The 22,597-nt window shown below is 45.1% G+C and overlaps 2 protein-coding genes across 2 annotated transcripts; both read left to right on the forward strand.

The window, feature by feature from the left end:
• Nucleotides 1-364: 364 nt before the first annotated feature.
• Ppm1g (protein phosphatase, Mg2+/Mn2+ dependent 1G) lies at nucleotides 365-18,855 on the forward strand. The gene is made up of 10 exons (XM_021635458.2): nucleotides 365-684; nucleotides 13,268-13,337; nucleotides 13,633-13,718; nucleotides 14,046-14,178; nucleotides 15,277-15,692; nucleotides 16,443-16,577; nucleotides 16,880-17,114; nucleotides 17,443-17,572; nucleotides 17,820-17,922; nucleotides 18,242-18,855. Exons 1-10 carry the CDS (start codon nucleotides 565-567, stop codon nucleotides 18,443-18,445), a joined length of 1,632 nt encoding a protein of 543 aa, XP_021491133.1. The 5' UTR covers nucleotides 365-564; the 3' UTR covers nucleotides 18,446-18,855.
• Nucleotides 18,856-19,226: 371 nt separating this feature from the next.
• On the forward strand, nucleotides 19,227-22,545 carry Znf513 (zinc finger protein 513). Its single transcript, XM_021635466.2, has 4 exons — nucleotides 19,227-19,543; nucleotides 19,792-19,941; nucleotides 20,706-21,293; nucleotides 21,383-22,545. Exons 1-4 carry the CDS (start codon nucleotides 19,489-19,491, stop codon nucleotides 22,207-22,209), a joined length of 1,620 nt encoding a protein of 539 aa, XP_021491141.1. The 5' UTR covers nucleotides 19,227-19,488; the 3' UTR covers nucleotides 22,210-22,545.
• The last annotated feature ends 52 nt before the right edge of the window (nucleotides 22,546-22,597 follow it).

Below are 22,597 nucleotides of genomic sequence, written 5' to 3' on the forward strand. Positions count from 1 at the left end.
GCAGCACAAACGCTCGTCAACTTTAATTGAACCGAATCCGGCGGGGATGGTCGGAATCTGAGGGCGTGTGGAGGGACAGAGGGAGGGACAGGGAGGACAACACCACAGGACACGACTGGAAGCTCCAGGTCCCACACAAAAGAGACCTCAGGCTGAGGCCAGAGAACCGGACTACAGCGCGGTGGGCGAGGAGAGGGCCGCACGTTCCAGCCGCTCCCTCCGGCCGCGACCGTTGGTGGGCGTGGCGGCCAGTCTCGCGGGAGCGGCGGTTGGGCGGGCCGTTGTCCCCTAGGGCGGGGCGAGTTGCTAAGGAAATGACCGCCCGCAGCGGCTCACCGCACCAGTAGGGCGGGGTCTGGAGAAGCGCGGTTTCCGCTTCCGCTCTCTCCCCGCTCCCGTCCCGTTACCGCCTCCTGGCCGGCCTCGCGCCTTTCGCCGGCACCTTGCGTCGGCTGTGCAGCCGGGCCCGCTCCCTGCCACGCGCGCCCCCGGGGCCCCGGCTCCGGCGCCGGCAAGGGTCGCGTCCCGCTCGCCTGCCCCACGGGCTGCCGGCCAGCCGCCGCCATGGGTGCCTACCTCTCTCAGCCCAACACGGTGAAGTGCTCCGGGGACGGGGTTGGCGCCCCGCGCCTCCCGCTGCCCTACGGCTTCTCCGCCATGCAAGGCTGGCGCGTCTCCATGGAGGTGAGGCGGCAGGGCCCCAGAGACCGGCCACTGCACGGCAGGAACCTGACAGAGAAAGGGAGCGGGGGAGGGGCAGGGGGCTCTCCGGTGAGGGTCCCTGACGGGAGCCTACGGCCACGGTGCAGGGGGCGGCGGCGAACGCGGGATCCCGGCGGAGGGGCAGCGGCTGGAGCCTGGGGACCGCGGCCCGGTGGCCAGCGGCGGCGGGAGCCCTGCCATGTGGGGAGAGGCACCTTCCGCCCACTGGCCGCCGTCGCTCCGTGCCTTCGCGCCATCCTTGGTGCCAGCCCAGCCCTCCAGGCTTACAGGCGGCATGGGGTGTAGTTGTCAGAGTGAAGAGGGAACGCTCGCTATTTGTTCGCTTATTGGCGGAATTGATGTGAATGGCTGGTTCGTCTTTATTCTTCAGATATGTGATGTGGCAGGCCTCTTGGGGCTAGAAACTTGATGGCGAAAAGGAGCAAGGGCAAATAATGTGTTTCCCATTCTTAACCCTTAGTTGCTTTTAGCCTTTCCACGCCTCGTGTTAGTTTCAGAGGCTCCGCTTGACCTTCGGGAATTGTCACTCGTTCGTATTCTTTTCGAAGGCTTTTACGACTTTTAGGAAAAGAATTGTGCCTGTCAGTAGGCTTTCTTTCTTTTTTCTTTTTTTTTAATTATTTTCGTATTTTTTTTCTCACTGACTTCTTTAAAACTTAATGAGTTGTCATTTCCATGTGCATATGATATAGTTTACTAGATTTTCAGTCTTTTCATCGATTTTTTTCGTCATAATCTACCGATAACTTTTTTTTTTTTTTAAGAAAAATCCACTTTGGATGAAAGGGAAAGCAGAACCATCTGAATTAATAGTGTTGAGCAAATGGATATGAAACTACAATGAACAGAGAAAACTGGGTGGCAAAATGGAAACGGGAAAGATGGACAATCAATGTTTTTTACTTTATTTTGTGTGAAGTCTAGGTAGAGAGATTAGGGAAATGCTCTAATTATGTCTGGAATCGGGGGTTTATCCACTTAGTGGGTGGGCTACAGGTAACAGCCAAATACTGTCTCCCTTGGGATTTTTCTCAAATCCCTCGCTCCTCCCTGTGGTTAGCTTTGGAATGACAGTGTGAACCTAACTGGTTTGTTCTTAGATTCAATATTTATTCTCACCAGCCTCTGATAATGGAATTAGCATTATCTATATCTAGTATCTAGGTAAACAGTTTCAGCAAGGAGAGGGTCCCAGTCATTCATCTCCTCTGGCTTAGTGCTCACATTTGACAGCTTGGAAATTGGGGCTTAGAAAGATTAGGATGCTTGTATCTTGATACAAATTGCCGTATGAAGGTTCTCGAGACAGTAGGTGCTGTTCTTATAGGTGTCACTGGAGCACAGCTCTCCTGTTTCCCAGTGGCACAGTGTAGAACTGACTGGGTATAATTAGAGTCAACTGGCTTTAGCTTCAGAAGGAAATCCTCAGGGATGAGTCAGTGGCTAAGAGCACTTGCTGTTCTTACAGGGGACCAGAGTTTGATTCTGAGCACCCATGTCAGGGAGCTCACAACCACCTGTTAAGTCCAGCTCCATGGAATCCAGTGCCGTCTTCTAGCCTCTGCTGATACCTCATTCTCTCATTCATTCATTCATTCATTCATTCATTCTCTCAAAAGGGGAGAAAAAAAAGAAAAGAGAGGAAAGCCATAATGTTAGTCTGGCTGGTGTTTGGGTTAGGCTATGGTGTTTTCTTTTAGTGACTGTCTCTCTTATAGACTTTTCAAGTTTCTTGTTCCCTAATGTCTATTTATGTGGGACAAAATGGTTTTTCCACTGGGGGCCCTTCTTTCTAGTTTTCTTTATGAATTGAGTTGCTTGAGTGATTTCAAATCTAGGAAGTCAGTGTTTTTATTTCTCTGCTAAGTATTTTCCTTTGTTTTATAGTTTCTCCACTTCATTTTTAGTTTTAGGGCTGTTTGATATGGAGAATTTTGCTCAACTGTTCTGTATCATAATGTTCATTCAAATAGTCTCCTTGAGCATTAAGCCTTCCTGGTGTGCTATTCCTAAATTTACTTTTGTAAATTTATGCATAATCTTGGAATACTGTTTTCAGATCCTTGTCTGCTTCATTGATACTTTTCTTTCTAGGTTTGCTTCCTCCCTCAAAGTATTACATAGTGTTTTTGCTATTGTAAAAAAAATTTTTTTTTACTAAGATACTATATTGCTAGTCTTTTTTAAAGAATCTTTTTAGAAAATAAGCTATTGATCTACAAGTATGAATAGCTCAATGGTCCATACAGTGGGGAAAGGTTATGATATATCTTGGTTCCTCTTTTCCTAGAAAGAACAGGTTTGATTCTATCTATTAATGAAGCTCCTTTACATTGTTGGCTTAATTCTAATGACTGAGTTTAGGAAAGTTTATATTAGTATACCTTATAGAAGTTGCTAAAATTCTCACACATAGATTTTAGCCTGAGACCAGTTTTACTCTCTCTCTTGAACCAAGGGTGAGTGGTAGTCATCAAAAGCTGGCATTTTATACTTTCTGCCTCTTTGCAAGCCTCTTGCTGTGGAACCAGAATTTTTTTTTGGGGGGGTGTCAAAATGCCATAGTGATATCACCCTTCTTCTTCATGGTTTGGAGGGATTCTCCACTGGTTGAGACATGTGCTATAGAATTAAGAATAGCAGGAGGTGCTGAGAAACAAAAAATTGTGAGGTTTTGGTGGCAGTGTACTGTTAAAAGGAAATTTTGAGGCTCTTCTGAAAGAAGCAAAACATTTTTTTGTGGAGAGTTCGGAGTTTATAAAATTCAATAAATATTTTTCCCCTTTTTAAAAAGCTCTGTCAGTACTTTTTTTTTTTTTTATAACATCTATTTTGTGTGTGTGGGTATGCATGTGCCAGAGCACACATGTGGAGTTCAAAGCACAATTTATGGAAATTTTATTTCTACCATGTAGGTCCTAGGGATTGAATTCAACTTGCCAGACTTGGCAAGTGCCTTTTCCTACGCTTACCTCTGCAGCCTTTTGAGGAGCTGAAGGAAGGAGATAGGATCTTACTGAGTAGCCCTGTCTGTCCTGGAACTTGTAGGTATCTTTCTGTCTCTGCCTCCTAAATGCTAGGTTTATAGGTCTGGATTGCCATGCTGTATTTGGTATTGGTATGTTTTGAGTCTAATTTTGAGTAGTGATCATAAGAGATTATTGAGGGGCTGAGGAGATAGTGGCTTAGCAGATAAGAGCACTTAATGATCTGTCAAAGGACCCTGGTGTGGTGGCTAACAGCCTACTGTAACTCTCGTTACAGAGGATCTTAAATCTTCAGGCCTCCTCAGGCACCTGGTACACAATGTGATGCACAGATGTACATTCAGTCAATGTGCAACTGTTTACCCATTATGTAAACCCATATACATAAATAAAAATACATCTTAAATTTTTTTTAAAGAACACAAATTGAATATAGCACTGAATAGAAAACTCTTTAAGAAGCTTGCATGACTGTTTTGAGATGGTCTCATGAAGCCTTAAATTTTCTGTGTAGCTGAAGATGACCTTGAACTCACGGGAGTGACTCTCTGGTGCCCAAATCAGAAGAGGGTGTTGGATCCTCTGGAGCTGGAGTTACAAATAGTTGTGTGCTGCCATGTTGATATTGGGAACCAAATCCAGGTTTTGGTTCTGCAGGAGTAACAAACGCTCTTAACCAGCCCTTGTATGTATGTGATATTTTAAAGTGTCATTGATGTACTCTGTCTTATTCCATCGTTTGAATAGATAAATGATATTTTTCTGTAATTTTGTATCTTTATTGTTGGTAGATGTTTAGATTTGCACATTTGTCTATTGTGAATAGTGGTCCTCTGAATATATGTGTAAAATAGAATATAAATGTTTTTTTCTATTACCCGTTCTAGCTTCCAAATAATTGACACAAAGACCTATTAGATTTATTCAAAAGCTTTAAGCACATAACTGAGCAGATATTCATCTATTCTAACCCAATTATGCTAGCCTGCTACTTCCCAGCCATGTGTTCTTTTACCTGTCCTCTCGGTCTCACCTTGGCCTTCTGCTGTATCTCTCTTCATGGTCACCTGCTTCTCCTCAACCTTCTTCTTTGCTTTCTCCCTGAAACCCTCTAACTCTCCTGTCCAGCTATTGGCTGATCAGCTGCTTTTATTAACCAATTAGAGACAATGGAGAACAATTTTTACAAAGCATTGAGACAGGAGATTCTTCATAGAAATGACAATGGCCACATCCTACTGCAACCAGATCTCTGGGTACAGAAATCAGCAACTGAATACACAGTGCACAGGACCATCCCCCAACACATATGTATGCAACTTTTTGGGTGGAAATATATCTTGGGCATATACCAAAGAATGGGACTGCTATGAGTAATATTAGGAACTGTATATTTGCCCTTTTTCCATTTCTTCTGTTGTATTAAAATCCTTGAAATCATCAAAGTAATGTCTTTTTTATGCTAATGAACTGAGTGATAGCTGGTAGCTTGTAAGTATGTCTAGGATGATGACTTGTCACAAGAAAAACTGAGGTGCAGCAGATAGTTAGTGCTTTTAGCACACATCCTTAACCTCCAGGGACAGTAGAGGGGCTGATTGGTTAATGACCAATGATCAATAGATTAATCGGTGCCTATGTAACACCAAGGAGTTCAGGAACTTTTAGTAGCTGCATGTATGGAGATTCTTGAAAAATATGATTCTCAGTTTGTTGAAGGTTCAGTGATACCCAGCCCTGGACTCACTAAATGCTTCCCTGAATGTTGTGATTTGCACTAGAAAAGTAGTTGAACCTAGGGAAGGAGTTGCTGAAACTTCCTGGCCATTGCGTAGTGTGAAAAGATAAACCTTGAGGCAACAGAAGTCTTTGGTATTGTGAGAATACTGCCACTGAGCTATATCTCCATGCCTTTATAGATAAAACTCTTACGGGGTAAGGGGATTATGTTTTTATCCTAGTTTGGTTGAGTTTTTCTGTCATGAATGGACTTCAGGCTTTGTTAAATGCTTTTTTTTATTTTATTTTTTTTTTATAAGGGTTTTATTTATGTCTGTGTGTGTGTGTGTGTGTGCTTGTGTATATGTGCTGGTGCCCACACTGTCCAGGAGGGGTTGTGGAATCACTTGGAGGTAGAGTTTGAGGTATTTGAGTTTCAGGTATTTGAGTTTCAGGTATTTGTGAGCTGCCTTATGTGGGTGCTAGGATTTGAACTCTAGTCTTGATAGGGCATTAAGTCCTCCTAATGGCTGGGTTATCTCTCCAACCCTGTCAGATGCATTTATTTGTTTGTTTGTTTATATCTATTAAACTAATCATGTGGCTTTGTTGTTGTTCTATACTATTAATATGGTGTGCTGTGTTAATTAATTTTGAATGCTAAGCCTGTCTTATAGTCAGCGTTTGATCATTGAACATATATATATATATAATCCTTTTGAAGTGTTGCTGGATTTGGTTGAGAGTTTGTTTTGTTTTGTATTGTCTGAAGACAGGGTCACTCTACAGATCCCTGGCTGTCCTGGAACTCATTCTGTAGACCAGGCCAGCCTCTGCTTCCTGCATGCTGGGATTAACAGTGTACACCACCACTGCTTGGCTAGTTTCTTTGGTTTTAGTATGAGGATGATAGGGCCTCATGGAATGATTTGGAAATATTACCTCTTAATCTATGTTTTGGAGAGTTTGTGAAAAATTGGTACAAGTGTCTCTTGGAATCCACAAAGACCCTGGTATTCAAGACATACTGTTGATATGATTCTCAAGTCCCTTACATAAAATGAGGTAGGTATGGTGTTGCATTCCTAATACAGCATTCTGGAAGCAGGGGCAATCAGATCTCAGGCAAGCCTGGTTTTTATAGTGAGTTCCAGACCAGCCAAGGCTACATAGCAAGACCCTGTCTCAAAAACCTAATAAATAACAACAACAACAACAACAATGTATTATATTTACATATAATTCACCTATTCCTTCCCATAATGTTTAAATTGTCTCTATATCACTTATGTTACCTAGTAGGACCAATTATATTAGTGTTTCTATTGGTAGAATTCACCAGTGAAGCCATCTTAATTTAGACTTTTGCTGTGGAAAGTTGTGTTTTTTTATTGTTTTTAAGTCTTTTTGAGACAGATCACTGGTTGGCTCGTGTTGGCCTGTAATGCCTCCCAAATACTGGATTATAATAGGTGTATGCTACCACTCTTGACTAAGGTTTTAATTGTGTAAAGTATACATGAAATTTACATGTTAACCACTCATGTACATTTTAAGCTGAATGTGATAGCGCATGTCTGTAATCACAGAAGTGGGAGGCAGGAAAGAGTTCAAGGATTGCCGGTGCTGCACAAAAACCTATTTCAAAAGGAAAACGCAGCCTTGTAGTATTGTCAGTATATTCACACTGTGTAACTAATTTTCAGCACTCTTCATTTTGGAATGCTGGAACTCTGTACTCTGAGACAATTCCTCAGTCCCTGGTAACCACTATTCTATGGTCTGTATGACTTTTCTTTTTCAATGCCAGGAGAATTAAGGCAGGGCCTCATGTAGACATAAATGGCCTAGGATTATGTACTTACATTGGCCTCTCTTTGTACTTGCCATCATCTTTATGCTTCAGCCTCCCCCAACTGCTGAGATTACCATGCCTGACTTCATTTTTTTTTTATCAAATACATGCATATAACGTGTGTGTGTGTGTGTGTAATATCTATTTATGTGGTTGTGTGCTTAAGTGCATGTACTTGAGTAACGGCCAGAAATTGGCATCAGATGGTTTCCTGTGTCTTCTTGAATCTCCAATATTTTATTTTATTATTTTATTTTAATTTTATTTATTATTGAAACATCGCTCACTGAACCTTGAGATCATCCATTTGATTAGACTGGCTGGCTGCCATCTACCTATTTCTACCTTCCATTCCCACACACCCAGGGCTGGGATCACAGATGTCTGTTGCTGCCCAGCTGCTTTGTTTTGTTTTCTGAAACAGGGTATGTATCCCTGTGCTGTCTGACTTTTATTCGGGTGCTGGGAATCAGAACTCTTATTCGCCTGTTTCAATTGTTGTCTTGGAGATTATTGTCTCTGTTAACCTAGGCCTAGAATGTTTCAACCTCTGAGACTTGCTACTTAATAAGCTCACCCTTTCTTGTTTTTACTGAGCTCTGGACTGGCGGGTTCAACTCAGCCGTTTTGGCTCAAAAACTCCTCTCCCAGCTGACTTACTCAACCTGGCTTTTCTCTTGGCCTCTGAATAGCTCTATTTGGCCTCAAACTAAGACCAGCAATCTTTTCTATCTAATCTTCTGATTCCTTCTCCTTCTCTGGCTCATTCTGTCTTTACCTGTGTCTAGCTTGTTCTTTTCATTCAGCCTATCTCTGTAAACTCTCCTGGTAAAATTGCCTCCTCTCCCCTCATTTTCTGTGTTGCTCCCTTTAAGTAGTTTCCCTTTCTTCTTATGAGAGTTGATCAAATCTTATTCTATCAAATCTTTTCTGATTCATCACTTTTTTTCTGCCACTCAATTAGACATCACTTTCAAACATGGGTGCTTCCTTCTGCAAACTAACTTTATCTTCATAGTTTGGGATTAACGGAATGTACCTGCCACCACGCCTGGACCTAAGCTTTTCTTTACCTGAAACTTATTCTGTACTAGGATGGCCTTGAACTCAGATCTGCTTGCCTCTGTCTCCTGGATTAAAGGCTGAATCACACAGACCTAGGTCTTTGGATGTGATCTCTTGCCAGAGCAGCTGTGCTCTGAATTAAAATTCCTCTACAGAACTTAGTTGCATGGTAGGCATTTTACCAAATGAGCCTGAATGAACCTTATTTTTAAAGTTATGTGATATTACATTATGTTTTAGGTCCTGTTTGTTTTATTTCTTTTTATTACATTTATTTCTTCTGTGTGTATGGGGATCTAGTCACATACCACAATGCACATGTCAAGGTCAGAGAATAATTTGTGTGTCAGTTCTCTCCTTTCCCTATGCAGGACCTGTGGGTTATCAGGTTATCAGTTTTGGTGGCAAGCAGCTTTATCTACTGAGCCATTTCACTGGCCTTTTTTATTATATGAGACAGGGTCTGATACTGTCTAGGCTAGTCTCAAACTCACTATATAGTTAAAGGTGTTAATATTGTTGTTTTTCAAGGCAGGGTTTTTCTGTATAGCCACGGCTGTCCAGGAACTCTTTGTAGACCAAGCTGGGCTCAAACTCACAGAGATCCGCCTGCCTCTACCTCCCAAATACTGAGGTTTAAGGTGTTAGCCACGACTGCCCAGCTAGTTCTTGATTCTCCAGCTTTTACCTCCCTAGTTCTGGAATTATAGGCATATACCACAACTGGCTTTTTCAAATTAGAAAGATAACTCCCTTCCTAGCTGTCACTGAATCTTTTTTTTTCCTTGACTTATCCATGGTTTAGGTAAATGTATATATCATAAATCTAAGTGGTTGATTTGGAGACAGGACAGCTATCAGGAGATTGTCATCAGAGAAGAGGATTAACTAACTTTGTTAATATGGATGCATCCGTTGCTTAGGGGCCGTGGGATATATGACTTAGTATGACCTAGGCCTAATAATAGCCTTACTCAGGTGACTCATGTTGTGTGTATTCTGAGTCATTTCTTCTAGACATCACAATACTTATTGTGTTATATCTCTGGGTTTCGTGCAGCAAGTAAAGGAGATGATATCTTTAAGGTAGCTGTCCTTAAACATTTGGGAACACTTCATCTTTGTTAATCTGTTTTGTGTTGCTGTGACAAAATAGCAGAGGCTGTGTATTCTATACAGTTTTAGTTCACAATTTGGAGGTTCAAGCATGATGCTAAAATTGGCTTCACTCTGGTGAGAATGTATTAAAGATGATTTATTAAGACATAGGAAGCAAGAGACCAAGATGACTCAGGCTCTTTCTCTCTCTCTCTCTCTCTCTCTCTCTCTCTTTCTCTCTCTCTCTCTTCATGATAAGCAATCTTGTGGGAGTAATACGTTCTACCAGACTTGACCCATTCCTGCAAGTCAACATTACTCTGTTGATGAAGTTGGAGCCTCTACCTAAATCCCTTTTACTAGGTCTCACTTTAAGGTTCTGTTACCTCAACACTACCACACTGGGGACCTGGCCTCTATAGAGCATATACACCTCTAGACAGCAAAAGTATCTAAACTATAGCACCATCCTAGGCAAACATGGAGGATCTATTGTAGTAGCATTACACCCCAGAGCAGTAAAGAAATTTAAGACAGTCTTTGCTTTTGCCTGCTGGTTTAAAATCTGGCTTTGGATCTAGAGCGCCTTTCTCCCATGGAACATTGGATGACGATGTGAGATGATATCTGTTCAGTGCCCAAATATTAGTAAAGAAATACTGCAAGTTTAGAGCATTGGTGTAGTTGGGAAAGGCCTCTTAGAGTAATTGAGATGTAGAATATAACAGACAGATAGGGAAGGTAGTGTTATGAAGAAGGATAGTACATATGTTCTTCGCTGAAAGGAGTATTCATGTTAAAAGTGGAACAGTTGGAGAATAGCTTTAGAATTAGGAGATTAGATTATACATGTGGGTAGCGGTGACTGAGTGCCTTAAAACAAAGTAAGGCAGGAACAATATGATGAAAGCTACCAAGGATAATTCAGCAGTTCTCTAAAAGATGAATGACAGTGAGGAAGTTAAAATGGACTGCTACTAGGTATTGGCTGGAGGAGTTAAAATTCCACAGAAAGAAAGAAGACCAGGGCTGAAAAGATGATTTAAGAGATTAAGAACACTAGTTGCTCTTGCAGAAGGCTCTGGGCCAATTTCCAACAGCCACGTGATGGTTCATAACCATCTGTAACCTTCAAAATGGCCCCTTCTTACCTCTGTGGCATCAGGCATACACATGATATACATACAGACGTGCAGAAAAAAACAGACAAAAAGCAAAGTGAGTAAACTTAATACATGTAAAAAAAAAGATGTAAGGTGGGAAGTGAATTAATTTTTTTAATGGAGTCTTCTGTATTAATGGGAGTACTGAGGTAGAAGAGACAGCCTATAGGAACAATCAGTTTAAGGTATAGAAGTATAGTTCTTTACCAAATCAAGAAAACTTGAAACAGTGACATGGTTTGTACTATTTAATCCTTCAAAGTACCTGAGAATGAAGCCTGTTGGCGGGGGAGGGGGAGTTTTGGATCGCTCTTACATACTCTTACTGTAAATAAGATCTTGACAGAGAAGGGTTTGAGATCAGGAAATGTTAATCAGGAAGAGAAGAACCAGAGAAATTGAACAGTTTGGGAAATACTTGAGACTAACTTGTACATGGTATGTATACAGGCAAATGCGCGCTCGGGTGCGCGCGCACACACACACACACACACACACACACACGCTAAATGAAAGTGGTGGTCATAGTCAACATGCTCTCATACATTTTGCGACCAACAATACTTAGTGTTTCTGATTCAGGGCTAAAGAAAGCAGTTGGCAGTTAAACAAGGTTGGATGAGGTTTTTTAGATTGCTAAGAAATAGTGTTAAAATACTTGGCTGTGGCTCAGAAAAGGACAAAAAAGCCAAGGTTAAGGGTTCTGAGTAAAGAACTAGTAAAGCAAAGGTGGAACTATTCCAAATAATAACGTACATCTACAATCTCACTGAAAAGTGAAAGTAATGTGGAATCATTCTAGGAACTGAGACCTGGATATAAGATGCATCTGTTATGGTCATTTCTCTTTAAGAAAAAGGATAGACAAGTGTGGGGCTGGAGAGATGGCTCAGCGGTTAAGAGCACTATCTGCTCTTCCAGGGGACCTGAATGCAATTTCCAGCAACCACATGGTGGCTCCTAACCATCTATACCAGGATATAATGCCCTCTTCTGTCATGCAGACATACATGCAGAGAGAGCACTCATATACATAAAATAAACAAATTTAAAAAAAAGTGTGAGCCACATTGCCAAATTTTAGAGCAGAATATTTAGCAAATGACAGTATACAGAGGACTTTCCAACTTGTAAGGGTGGGGGGATTCTTTTTTGATGTCTTTCTTCCCTGCCTTATGTTTTATATTTTTACCCAAGAACTATGCCATAGACTTAGTTGAGCTCTTATAGGAGAATTACTACATTCAGATTTTCTCAGTATTGACAGAAATTTTTAAATGGTGATGCCTCTTTCACCATTGAAAGAGGAAGGAGAATTATGATTGTGATTAACTCATGCAAGTTAGGTAACCAAAGTACAGTGTTGATTTAGTATTTATCCCTTCTGTCTGAAGAGAATGCCTGAAGGAACTTTGGGTTGTTTCCAGGGTGTTGTAGAATAAGCCGCAACATATTTTACCAAAGACTGACTGCCTTGCTTGAACTTTGTTTGAGGCAGTAGAAATTTGTTAGAATATGATCAAACTTGTTTTTGTTTTATTTTAATGAAAAAAAAAATGTGTGGCCAGGTGCAGTGATGCATGCCTGTAATGCCAGCACTCAGGGAGGCAGAGGCAAGCAGATATCTGTGAGTTCGAAGCCAGCCTGGTCTACAAAGCCAGTTCAAGACAGCCAAGGTTACACAGAGAAACCCTGTCCAAAAAAAAATATTGTTAGTGTAACCTTTTCAGCTTCTTTTCAAATGTGCTGTGCCCTTGGAATTGAATTTGTTGTGAAGAAAATTCCTTTGTAAGTCTAATTTTTCTAAGCTGAGGATAGCTTCTTTAAGTTAACTGTTGGCACAAATTTGTTAAAATGCTGCATTGCTTTTTTTAAGAGTATTGTCTGGTACTGTTGTAGTCTTCTGGAGAATTCTATTTTTCAGGATCGTAAGGTCCCAAGGAAGTCTTCTCACTATTCAGAGAATGGGTCTAGTAACTAGTTTTTTGTTGTTGTTGTTGTTTTTCCACATGTATTTGATAACGTGTGGTCAGAGTACAACTTATGGGAATTTGTTCTTTCCTTCTACCATTCATGTGGATTCTAGGGATCAAACTTAAGTAGATAGGCTTGGCAGCAGGCACCTTAACTCAGAGAGCTATCACATGGTCTCAGAAGTAACTTTAAAAGAGCCTGCATTCTGATTTCTCTCTATAGCTCCAAAGGGTTGGCTCTAGATTTACTGAACAGCGAATAGCCAAATATTCTACTCTGTAGACCAAGGTCTAGAGAGGAGGGTGCTGTATTACAGAGGTAGTGGTCTGACTGCTTTTCCTATTCCTCTCTTAGCCCTTTCTTTGCCTTTCTCTCCTGTATTTTTTCCCCCGGGCAGGGTTTCTGTGTGTAGCTCAGTCCTGGAACTTGCTCTGTAGACCAGGTTGGCCTCAAACTCACAGAGCTCCACCAGCCTGTGCCTTCCCAGTGCTGGGATTACAGGCGTGCACCGCCACCTGGCTTCCTGTAGTCTTTCATTACCCTACTTTCCCTTCTCATTTCCAGTCCATGTTTGGCGAGCCAGGGAAGAGTTATGCTACATTGGGAAGTATATTGTGACCTGAAATAGAGGAGAAATAGTGTTTGAACTTGATGAGACATTCTGATTTTGTTCTTTCTTCTAGGATGCTCACAACTGTATTCCTGAGCTAGACAATGAGACAGCCATGTTTTCCGTCTACGATGGACACGGAGGTAACTTTAGCAGATCATATTAGTAACAGTCTAAGACCCCAATCCCAGACCTATCAATGGGCAAGAAAGGGATCCTTTGTTCTTCCACTTTCCAGGATTTAACTAAGCTTAATAGGTAAGAAAATGTCAAGAGATATACTAATATAGTCCTCAGAGAAGTGATACTGAATTGTTTTCCGGAAAAGACTTTTTTTTTCTTGACTTATCCAGCTAGGCGTCAGGTATGCTAAGGTGTTCATCATCTGTGTCCTTGTGTGTGGGGTGCCCTGTTTTGTTAATAATACTGTTCTTTTAGGGGAAGAAGTTGCCTTGTACTGTGCCAAATATCTTCCTGATATTATCAAAGATCAGAAGGCCTACAAGGAAGGCAAGCTACAGAAGGTCTGTCTTCCAACACTGTTAATTCTCCACTTGGAGGGTTCTCCCTTGTTTTCCAACCTTTGGCTTATTTCTCTTGCTGTCTAGCCATTGCTTATTTATTGTATTTCTTCCTAAAGAGTTCTATGCCCAAAACATGCTCCTATCCACTTGGGTATTTTTAAGCTTTCCTTATTCTCAGGTCTCTAAACCATTTTATCTATTTATGTGTGTCTTAGTGTGACTGACCACCCCTGAGTTGGCATCCCAACTGTGTGCCTACAGTTGGTTATATTGGGCAGTTAGTTTGTACCCACTATATTTGTCTTATACTACTTTGCTTATATTTAGGCTTTAGAAGATGCCTTCTTGGCTATCGATGCCAAATTGACCACAGAGGAAGTCATTAAGGAACTGGCACAGATTGCGGGGAGACCCACTGAAGATGAGGATGATAAAGAAAAAGTAGCAGATGAGGATGATGGTGAGTGTAGTATCTATGTTAAAAAGAGATGAGAAGTTTATTATCAGTTCCAAAAAATGATGGCTTCCTAGGGAACTGGGGAATTTTCAACATTAAGGGACACCACAAGGAAAACCACCGAATAAACTAAACTCAGCTCATAGGGGCTCACGGAGACTGAACTGACAACCAGGGAGCCTACATGGAACTGACCTAGGCCCTCTGCGTTTGTTACAGTTGAGTAGCTTGGTCTTGTAGGACTTCTAACAATGGGAACAGGAGCTGTCTCTGGCTCTTTTGCTGGCTTTTGGGACCTTTTACCTCATACCAGGTTGCCTTGTCCAGCCTTAATATGAGGGGAAGTGCCTAGTCTTACTGCAACAAGATATACTATGTTTGTTTGATATCCATGGGATGCCTGCCCTTTTCCAAACAGAAAGAGTGGGAGTGGAGGGGGAACAGTGGGAAGAGAGAAGAGGGGGAAAACTGTAGTCAGGGTGTAAAACAATAAAATAACTGTTAAAAAGAACCCTATATGGGTCAGACAGTGGTGACACGCCTTAAATCCCAGCACGTGGGAGACAGAGGTAGTCAGATCTCGGTGAGTTCAAGGGCAGCCTGGGCTACACAGAGAACCTCTGTCTTGAAAAACTTTGAAAGAGAGAGAGAAAAGAAAAAAAACCCTACACTACATGTATTATGGTAAAGAGAATTAGCCTTTGTAAAGTACATAGCTCTAAGCATTTTTGCATATACTATATTTTGTTATTCTGATGAGGTTTTCCTGGTTCCTGTTGTTACATATGTGCTACTTTTTCTTCAGGACTAGGGCAATTATTAGTCTTGATAGCCACATATTACAACTGGGTTCTCAGTCAGAGTAAAGGTTTCAACTTAATAATACAAATGAGAGTTACAATGGGGAAGTATACCTGTTCCTCGGACTACGAAAGGAGTAACAGATTAGCAGTCTGCTGAGGACAAAGCGAGGGACTGTTGTTCTGAGACTCTGGTGAGTGTAGCCTTAAAAGTGGAAGGTAATGGGGAAGTTCAACCTCAGGTACAAGAGGTGTTAGTTATAGGGACTGGAATCCCTCTGATTTAGCCTCTTCCCTGCAGTGGACAATGAGGAGACTGCATTGCTGCATGAAGAAGCTACCATGACGATTGAAGAGTTGCTGACACGTTATGGGCAGAACTGTCAGAAGGGCCCTCCCCATACCAAATCTGGAACTGGGACGGGCGATGAACCAGGGCCCCAGGGCCTCAATGGGGAGGCTGGACCTGAGAACCCATCTAGGGAAACTCCTTCCCAAGAAAATGGCCCCACAGCCAAAGGCCACACAGGCCCTTCCTCCAACTCGGAACATGGGACTGAGGCAGGCCAAACTGGTGAGCCTGTTACTGCTACTGGTGAGGCTGGACCTTCCTGCTCTTCAGCCTCTGACAAGCTGCCTCGAGTTGCTAAGTCCAAGTTCTTTGAGGACAGTGAGGATGACTCAGATGAGGTGGAGGAGGAAGAGGATGACAGTGAGGTAAGGGCCTGTGAGGGCAGGCAGATACGGAAGTTATAGTGAGGGCCTGTTTGGTACCATCCTGAGCTTTTTTCAGTTCTCTACTTCTGGGGTTCGGTATCAGGTTATTGGGCTTCGTAGCAAGCATGTAATTTCCCCTCTGGGCCATCTCACCCCATTTTCCTTGTACTTGAACGTCATCATTTCCCAAGAGTCGTGTATTCTAAATCTTTGGAGTACATTGTCTTCTCTAGTACAGTACCTTTAGCCCTCTTACCTTTTCTTTCGTTGAGTTTATATTCACAAGAATAGCGTCTTTTTTAAATTCATAAATATTTTACTTTGTGTCATGTCTGTGTGTACCTGAGTACCAGGGCATGCTTGTGGAGTTTAGAGAACAACTTGAGAGAGATAGCTTTCTCCCACCATTGGGAGTCTGAGACTTGAACCTGGGTTACCAAGCTTTATCCTCTGAGCCATCTCTCTGGCACAAAAGACTTGTGGCCTTTTAGGATCTGAGAATAGGAAGGTAGCTTTTGTTACGTTAGGTATTTGGGTGTCTCCTTTTTCCAACAATTTATTCTCCAGAAGGTGTTTCAACTGGCTGGTTTGATCTTCCACAGGACTTTAATGGTGACATCTGAGCCCAGTTCAGAATATCAGTGTATGCTTAACCTAGCCTGTGTGCTGTCTCAAGTTTTCATGACATTGAAGACTGGGAGGGGGCAGTCTCAATATCCCAATTTCAATAGCTTGGAATCTTCCTGGTAGGAATGTAGTGAGGAAGAGGATGGCTACAGCAGTGAGGAGGCAGAGAATGAGGAAGATGAGGATGACACTGAGGAGGCTGAAGAGGATGACGATGAAGAAGAGATGATGGTACCTGGAATGGAAGGCAAAGAAGAGGTATGTGGGGGAAGGGGACTAGTGATTTTTTTTTTTTTTGAAAGGATAAGAAACAAGTGTAGATCTCCTGATTTTTATTTTAAAAAGTATATCCCTTGGTATTTTAGTCTTTAAGTCATGATCAAGAGGATTAATTCTACCATGGAAACTGCATGGGAAATCTGGATAGAATTGCCTTAAAAGGGCAAGGGAGCATGTTGTCTCTGGACAGCTCTTCCCATTTGTTAAAGCTGTAGAGATGGTTGGTGAGGAGTGCACTCACACTTAGAAGCTTCCACAAGGCTCCCTTTCTTCCTCTTAAGCCTGGCTCTGACAGTGGCACAACAGCAGTGGTGGCTCTGATACGAGGGAAGCAGTTGATTGTGGCCAATGCAGGAGACTCTCGCTGTGTGGTGTCTGAAGCTGGCAAAGCTTTAGATATGTCCTATGATCACAAACCAGAGGATGAAGTGGAGCTAGCACGCATCAAGAATGCTGGTGGCAAGGTCACCATGGATGGACGAGTCAACGGAGGCCTCAACCTCTCCAGGGCCATTGGTAAGGGTTAAGAAACTAGGGAAATCTTGGGGTCTTGCCCTCTATCTGAGACTACCAATAGCAAAGTTTAATCTTCTAAGCCTTCTATCCTTCAGGGTAATCACAATACTTTGTGTTCTTAAACATCTTTTGAAATGGTAAAGTTATACTTCTCACTGTGTTATGGATGATTAAAAAAGGCAAATGAGGTATTTGTTCTGAGAGCAGATCTGAAACTAGAAAAGCTAGAACTTTTTTTTTTCCACAAAGTCATGGAGTTTAAAGATTTGATCTGCCTCTAATACATGTCTGGGAAATATTCAAAATGCTGAACACTCTTGACTTTCAGGAGACCACTTCTACAAGAGAAACAAAAATTTGCCACCTGAGGAACAGATGATTTCTGCCCTTCCTGACATCAAGGTGCTGACTCTCACTGATGACCATGAATTCATGGTCATTGCTTGCGATGGCATCTGGTGAGCACTGGGAAAAGGAATACCCTCAAACGCCCTTCTGCGACCTTATTTCTGTAAGGCTTGGAGTTAAAGTGGGGTAGCTTCAAGCTTGGCTTTTTGTTGAGTTAATACTACCAAGCCGAAGGCAGAGCTGAGGACCGTTTCCTCAGATGTTGAAGTTAGCCTGCATCAAAGCTGCTGCCTACATACCTCCCTGCTCTGGCTTGGTGGGACAATACAGATTCTGACTGTCATTTTTTTGGCTCAGGAATGTGATGAGCAGCCAGGAGGTTGTAGACTTTATTCAATCAAAGATCAGCCAACGTGATGAAAATGGGGAGCTTCGGTTATTGTCATCCATTGTGGAAGAGGTGAGTCTCATGTTGGAGGAGGGTGTCTGATCTACACAGACACAACTTCTCTTTACTTGTGCAGAGACCAGAGGCTGGGAGTAGTATTGATCACTCATACACACACTAGAAGATCTTGATTAAAAAGTTTGATCTACCCTCATTTCCCTGATGTAGCCTTCGGCCTCAGAAATTCAGAAGTGTCTGTTCTGTGATATGTGTTGCCCTTTCCTTCCCTTTCTGCCACCCTGTGTCAGCAAGGCCAAGCCTTCTTGTGGTATTGTAGGTTCCCAGGAAGATGTTCAAGCCCCGTGGCTCAACTATGTCAATCTTTTTGTAGCTGCTGGATCAGTGCCTGGCACCAGACACTTCTGGGGATGGCACTGGCTGTGACAACATGACGTGCATCATCATTTGCTTCAAGCCCCGAAACACAGCAGAGCTCCAGGCAGAGAGTGGCAAGAGGAAACTTGAGGAGGCGCTCTCCACGGAGGGGGCTGAAGAGAATGGCAACAGTGACAAGAAGAAGGCCAAGCGGGACTAGCAGTCATCCTGACCCTGCCCACCTGGACTGTTTTCTGAGCCCTTGGACCCGAGACTGAGTTTTGTCTTTTTCTTTTAGCCTTAGCAGTGGGTATGAGGTGTGCAGGGGGCTAGGTGGCTTTCCTCAGCCCATTCCAAAGAGGGCTCTCCCTCAACGCGGCAGCCTGGGAGCCTCTGCTGTCCTCTCCAGCCTCCTCCTTACTCCTTGGGCTCATCAACCGGTTGGTTCTGTGCCTGTGCTCTGTTGTGTTGGAGGGAAGGACTGGTAGTTCTGATTTTTACTCTGTGAACACTTTATTTAAGGACATTCTTTTTTATTGGCGGCTCTGTGACCCCTAGCCGCTTGCACCCGCTCTCTGTTGTACACTTTCAAGCAACACTTTTTCAGACTAAAGGCCAAACAAAACCTAATCGTGCCCACAGTGTCCTTTTTTACTCTCCTACCTTGGCCCCATACGGGGCAGCACCTCGGGAGTTGGTGTGTGCCTGTGTGTGAGTCCCGCGCCTTTGGAGGGAAGCAGTGAGTGTGGAGCGGGAGCTGGGGGCAGTAAACTCCTGAGCAGGCTGCCCGTCAGAGGCCATTCTGGCGTTCCTCGCTCTCAGGGTTCACTTCCTAGTTCGTGCACAGAGGGGGCAGGGTTCCTTCTGCCTGGCTGGCCGACCGGCCTACTTCGGCAGCTTCCGATTGGTCGAGTAGCAGCGCATCACAATCACTTCCTGGTCAGGTTGCGGCTGCGCTCCCGTCGTGCATTTCACGAACTACGCGTCCCGTGCGGCTGTGCGGCGGCGGAAGCGGAAGCGGGTACGGAGGTACCAGCTGGTGTCCGGAGGGGGGTAGGGGGCTCCATGAATGGAAGCGGCGGCGGCGGCGGGAGCGACCTGAGCTGGGCTCCGGGGCCAGGGCTGAGGGCTGCCCAGGGCCCGCACCGGTGTATGGGGGCGGTTCGTGGATCCTGAGAGCGAGGGTCGGCGGCCGGGCCGAACTGGGAGGGGCGGGGCCCGGCGGCCTCGGGCCGGAGGCGCGTCGGGCTGGAGCCGGTCACGATGCCCCGAAGGAAGCAAAGCCACCCGCAGCCCGTGAAATGCGAGGGGGTCAAAGGTCAGGGGTCAGGGGCCTTGAGTGGGGAGGAACAGGGGTGGGGTCAGAGTGGGTTCAGGTCAGGGGTGGAAGGGGACTCCTGAGGGTTGGGGGCGGGTGATCTGGGATCTTAGCTCCCTACCAAAGTATTAAGGGAACCTGAGAGGGTCATCGAGTACGGGAAGTGGAATTCACAACGGCTGACTCCCTAGTTCGGATTATGGGCACGGCTTGGAAGGGAGATTCCTCAAGCACCCTCCCCTCTTTAGTGGATACTGAAGATTCTTTCGACGAAGGACCTGGGGCCCTGGTGTTGGAGAGTGATCTGCTACTAGGCCAAGATCTGGAGTTTGAGGAGGAAGAGGAGGAAGGTGACGGCCATAACGACCAGCTCATGGGCTTTGAGAGAGACTCCGAAGGTGCGTTTAAGGGTGGTGCTTAAGGATTAGTGGCTACTGGTGACTCAAGCCCTTTAAAGTTAGTGTCAGTGACCAAACACCACTTCCTTCTACAGCCTAGGGCTGGCTTGGCCAGGGGCTCCTCAGCAGCAGCGTTTTGCTGAGGTGAAGTTCTGGGTCCAGGCTGAAGGTGACTAACACGGCCAAAGTTAATGCCCTTTTGATAACCTTGCCCGCAGCCCCATTTCTTGCATGTGCACCTCAGGAGGTTCATGGAAGGGAATTATTGAAATACGCTGCTCTTAACTCTGTGACGTGTACTGAGATGTTTGCGGTTCTACCCTTAAGTTTTTCGGCTGCCTTTCCTGTGTGATTTGTACTACATTGTTTCCACTTGAGGTGGGCTTCGCTTCCTAATTAACTTTATATTACTAAACCGGTGCTTACAAAAAAGATTTTGGGGACTTTCACATTTTTACTTTCTTGTCTCAAGAATTAATGTTGCTTGACATCAGCCTGCATTCCATTTCATGCCTTTCTTTGATCTTTCCCATTTATCGGAAATGGTGTAGGTCAACCCTAGCGTAAGTAGGCTCAGGAAGGTAGACAGGCTGAATGTTCTGAAGTCTGTGTATGGGAAACCTAGACTTCCTGGGAGGGATGTAAAAGTTGGGTTGTTTTTAAAGCAAATGGAGGGTGGGGCCGAATATGTGGGGCCCTAAATAAGAAATGAGAGTTTGGAACTTGTCTTGAACCATGTTTTTTTCTTGTTTCTGTCTCACCAGGAGACTCTCAGGGGGCCAGACCTGGACTTCCCTATGGGCTGAGTGATGACGAGTCTGGGGGCGGCCGGGCACTAAGTGCGGAGAGTGAAGTTGAGGAGCCAGCCAGGGGTCGAGGGGAGGCCAGGGGTGAGAGGCCAGGCCCAGCCTGTCAGCTGTGTGGGGGGCCGACAGGTGAGGGGCCGTGTTGTGGGGCAGGAGGGCCGGGTGGGGGGCCCCCGCTGCCCCCACGGCTACTGTACTCATGCCGCCTCTGCGCCTTCGTGTCCCACTACTCGAGCCACCTGAAGCGGCACATGCAGACACACAGCGGGGAGAAGCCGTTCCGCTGTGGCCGCTGCCCTTACGCCTCAGCCCAGCTCGTCAACCTGACGCGACATACCCGCACCCACACTGGCGAGAAGCCCTACCGCTGTCCCCACTGCCCCTTTGCCTGCAGCAGCCTGGGCAACCTGAGGCGGCATCAGCGCACCCACACAGGGCCTCCCACTCCTCCATGCCCGACCTGTGGCTTCCGATGCTGTGCTCCACGACCAACCCGGCCTCCCAGTCCCACAGAGCAGGAGGGGACAATGCCCCGTCGATCAGAAGGTAAAATGCTTAACACCAGAGATCCTGGGACACGGTGGGTAGTAATAGGGATGCTTGAACTAATGGCCCATGTCTCATTGTTCCCACAGATGCTCTGATCCTTCCAGAGTTGAGCCTCCATGTGCCACCAGGTGGTGCCAGTTTCCTGCCAGACTGTGGGCAGCTTCGGGGTGAAGGGGAGGGTTTGTGTGGAACTGGATCAGAACCACTGCCAGAGCTACTGTTTCCCTGGACCTGCCGGGGTTGTGGACAGGAACTAGAGGAGGGTGAGGGCAGCCGTTTAGGAACTGCCATGTGTGGGCGCTGCATGCGAGGAGAGGCTGGAGGGGGTGCCAGTGGGGGACCCCAGACCCCCAGTGACAAAGGCTTCGCCTGTAGTCTCTGCCCCTTTGCCACTCACTACCCCAACCACCTGGCTCGGCACATGAAGACTCACAGTGGTGAGAAACCCTTCCGCTGTGCCCGCTGCCCATACGCCTCTGCTCATCTGGATAACCTGAAAAGGCACCAGCGCGTCCATACAGGAGAGAAGCCCTACAAGTGCCCCCTCTGTCCGTACGCCTGTGGCAACCTGGCCAACCTCAAGCGTCATGGTCGCATCCACTCCGGTGACAAACCTTTTCGGTGTAGCCTTTGCAACTACAGCTGCAACCAGAGCATGAACCTCAAACGTCACATGCTGCGACATACGGGCGAGAAGCCCTTCCGGTGTGCCACCTGCGCCTACACCACAGGCCACTGGGACAACTACAAGCGCCATCAGAAGGTGCATGGTCATGGTGGGGCAGGAGGGCCTGGTCTCTCTGCCCCAGAGGGCTGGGCCCCACCTCATAGCCCAACCTCTGTTTTGAGCACTCGGGGTCCAGCAGCCCTGGGTGCTACTGGTAGCAGGGCTCTCCATACAGACTCACCTTGAACTAGGATCTTTTGCTTGGGGCCCTAGGAATTAGCCCTGCACCTTCTGCATTTTATACAAATGGACTAGAAACCACCTTCCCTTTTCTCCCCCGCTGGCCAGGGGCTCCACCCAGACTAACCTAGGCACTATATGGACCAGCCTAAATCCCATGGGCAGGGGGCCATATGGACCAAGGGGCCTTGCTTGGCTCATGTACTTAATGAGCTCAGTGATTAGGACCTTGGATTCACCGCCACTGCTCCCAGGGGCCATGGATGAACTGGCTGGGGACTGCCCAGCCTCTCACCTGTTTAACTTATTTCAGTGCTTTATAATAAAGGAAACACTAACAAAGCCATGTCTATGCTGAGTTGACAATGGCAAACAGGCCTAACCCTTAGTATTG

The sequence above is a fragment of the Meriones unguiculatus genome, chromosome 1 (genome assembly GCF_030254825.1).
Source record: "Meriones unguiculatus strain TT.TT164.6M chromosome 1, Bangor_MerUng_6.1, whole genome shotgun sequence".
NCBI classification, from domain to species: Eukaryota; Metazoa; Chordata; class Mammalia; order Rodentia; family Muridae; genus Meriones; species Meriones unguiculatus.

Excerpts from the sequence above, each read along its gene's own strand:
- Ppm1g (XM_021635458.2), top strand. The coding sequence starts at position 565 with ATGGGTGCCTACCTCTCTCAGCCCAACACGGTGAAGTGCTCCGGGGAC. Across the intron at positions 13,338-13,632 it reads CGTCTACGATGGACACGGAG|GGGAAGAAGTTGCCTTGTAC; the intron begins GTAACTTTAGCA and ends CTGTTCTTTTAG. Across the intron at positions 17,923-18,241 it reads TGTCATCCATTGTGGAAGAG|CTGCTGGATCAGTGCCTGGC; the intron begins GTGAGTCTCATG and ends ATCTTTTTGTAG.
- Znf513 (XM_021635466.2), top strand. The coding sequence starts at position 19,489 with ATGCCCCGAAGGAAGCAAAGCCACCCGCAGCCCGTGAAATGCGAGGGG. Across the intron at positions 19,942-20,705 it reads CTTTGAGAGAGACTCCGAAG|GAGACTCTCAGGGGGCCAGA; the intron begins GTGCGTTTAAGG and ends CTGTCTCACCAG. Across the intron at positions 21,294-21,382 it reads AATGCCCCGTCGATCAGAAG|ATGCTCTGATCCTTCCAGAG; the intron begins GTAAAATGCTTA and ends TTGTTCCCACAG.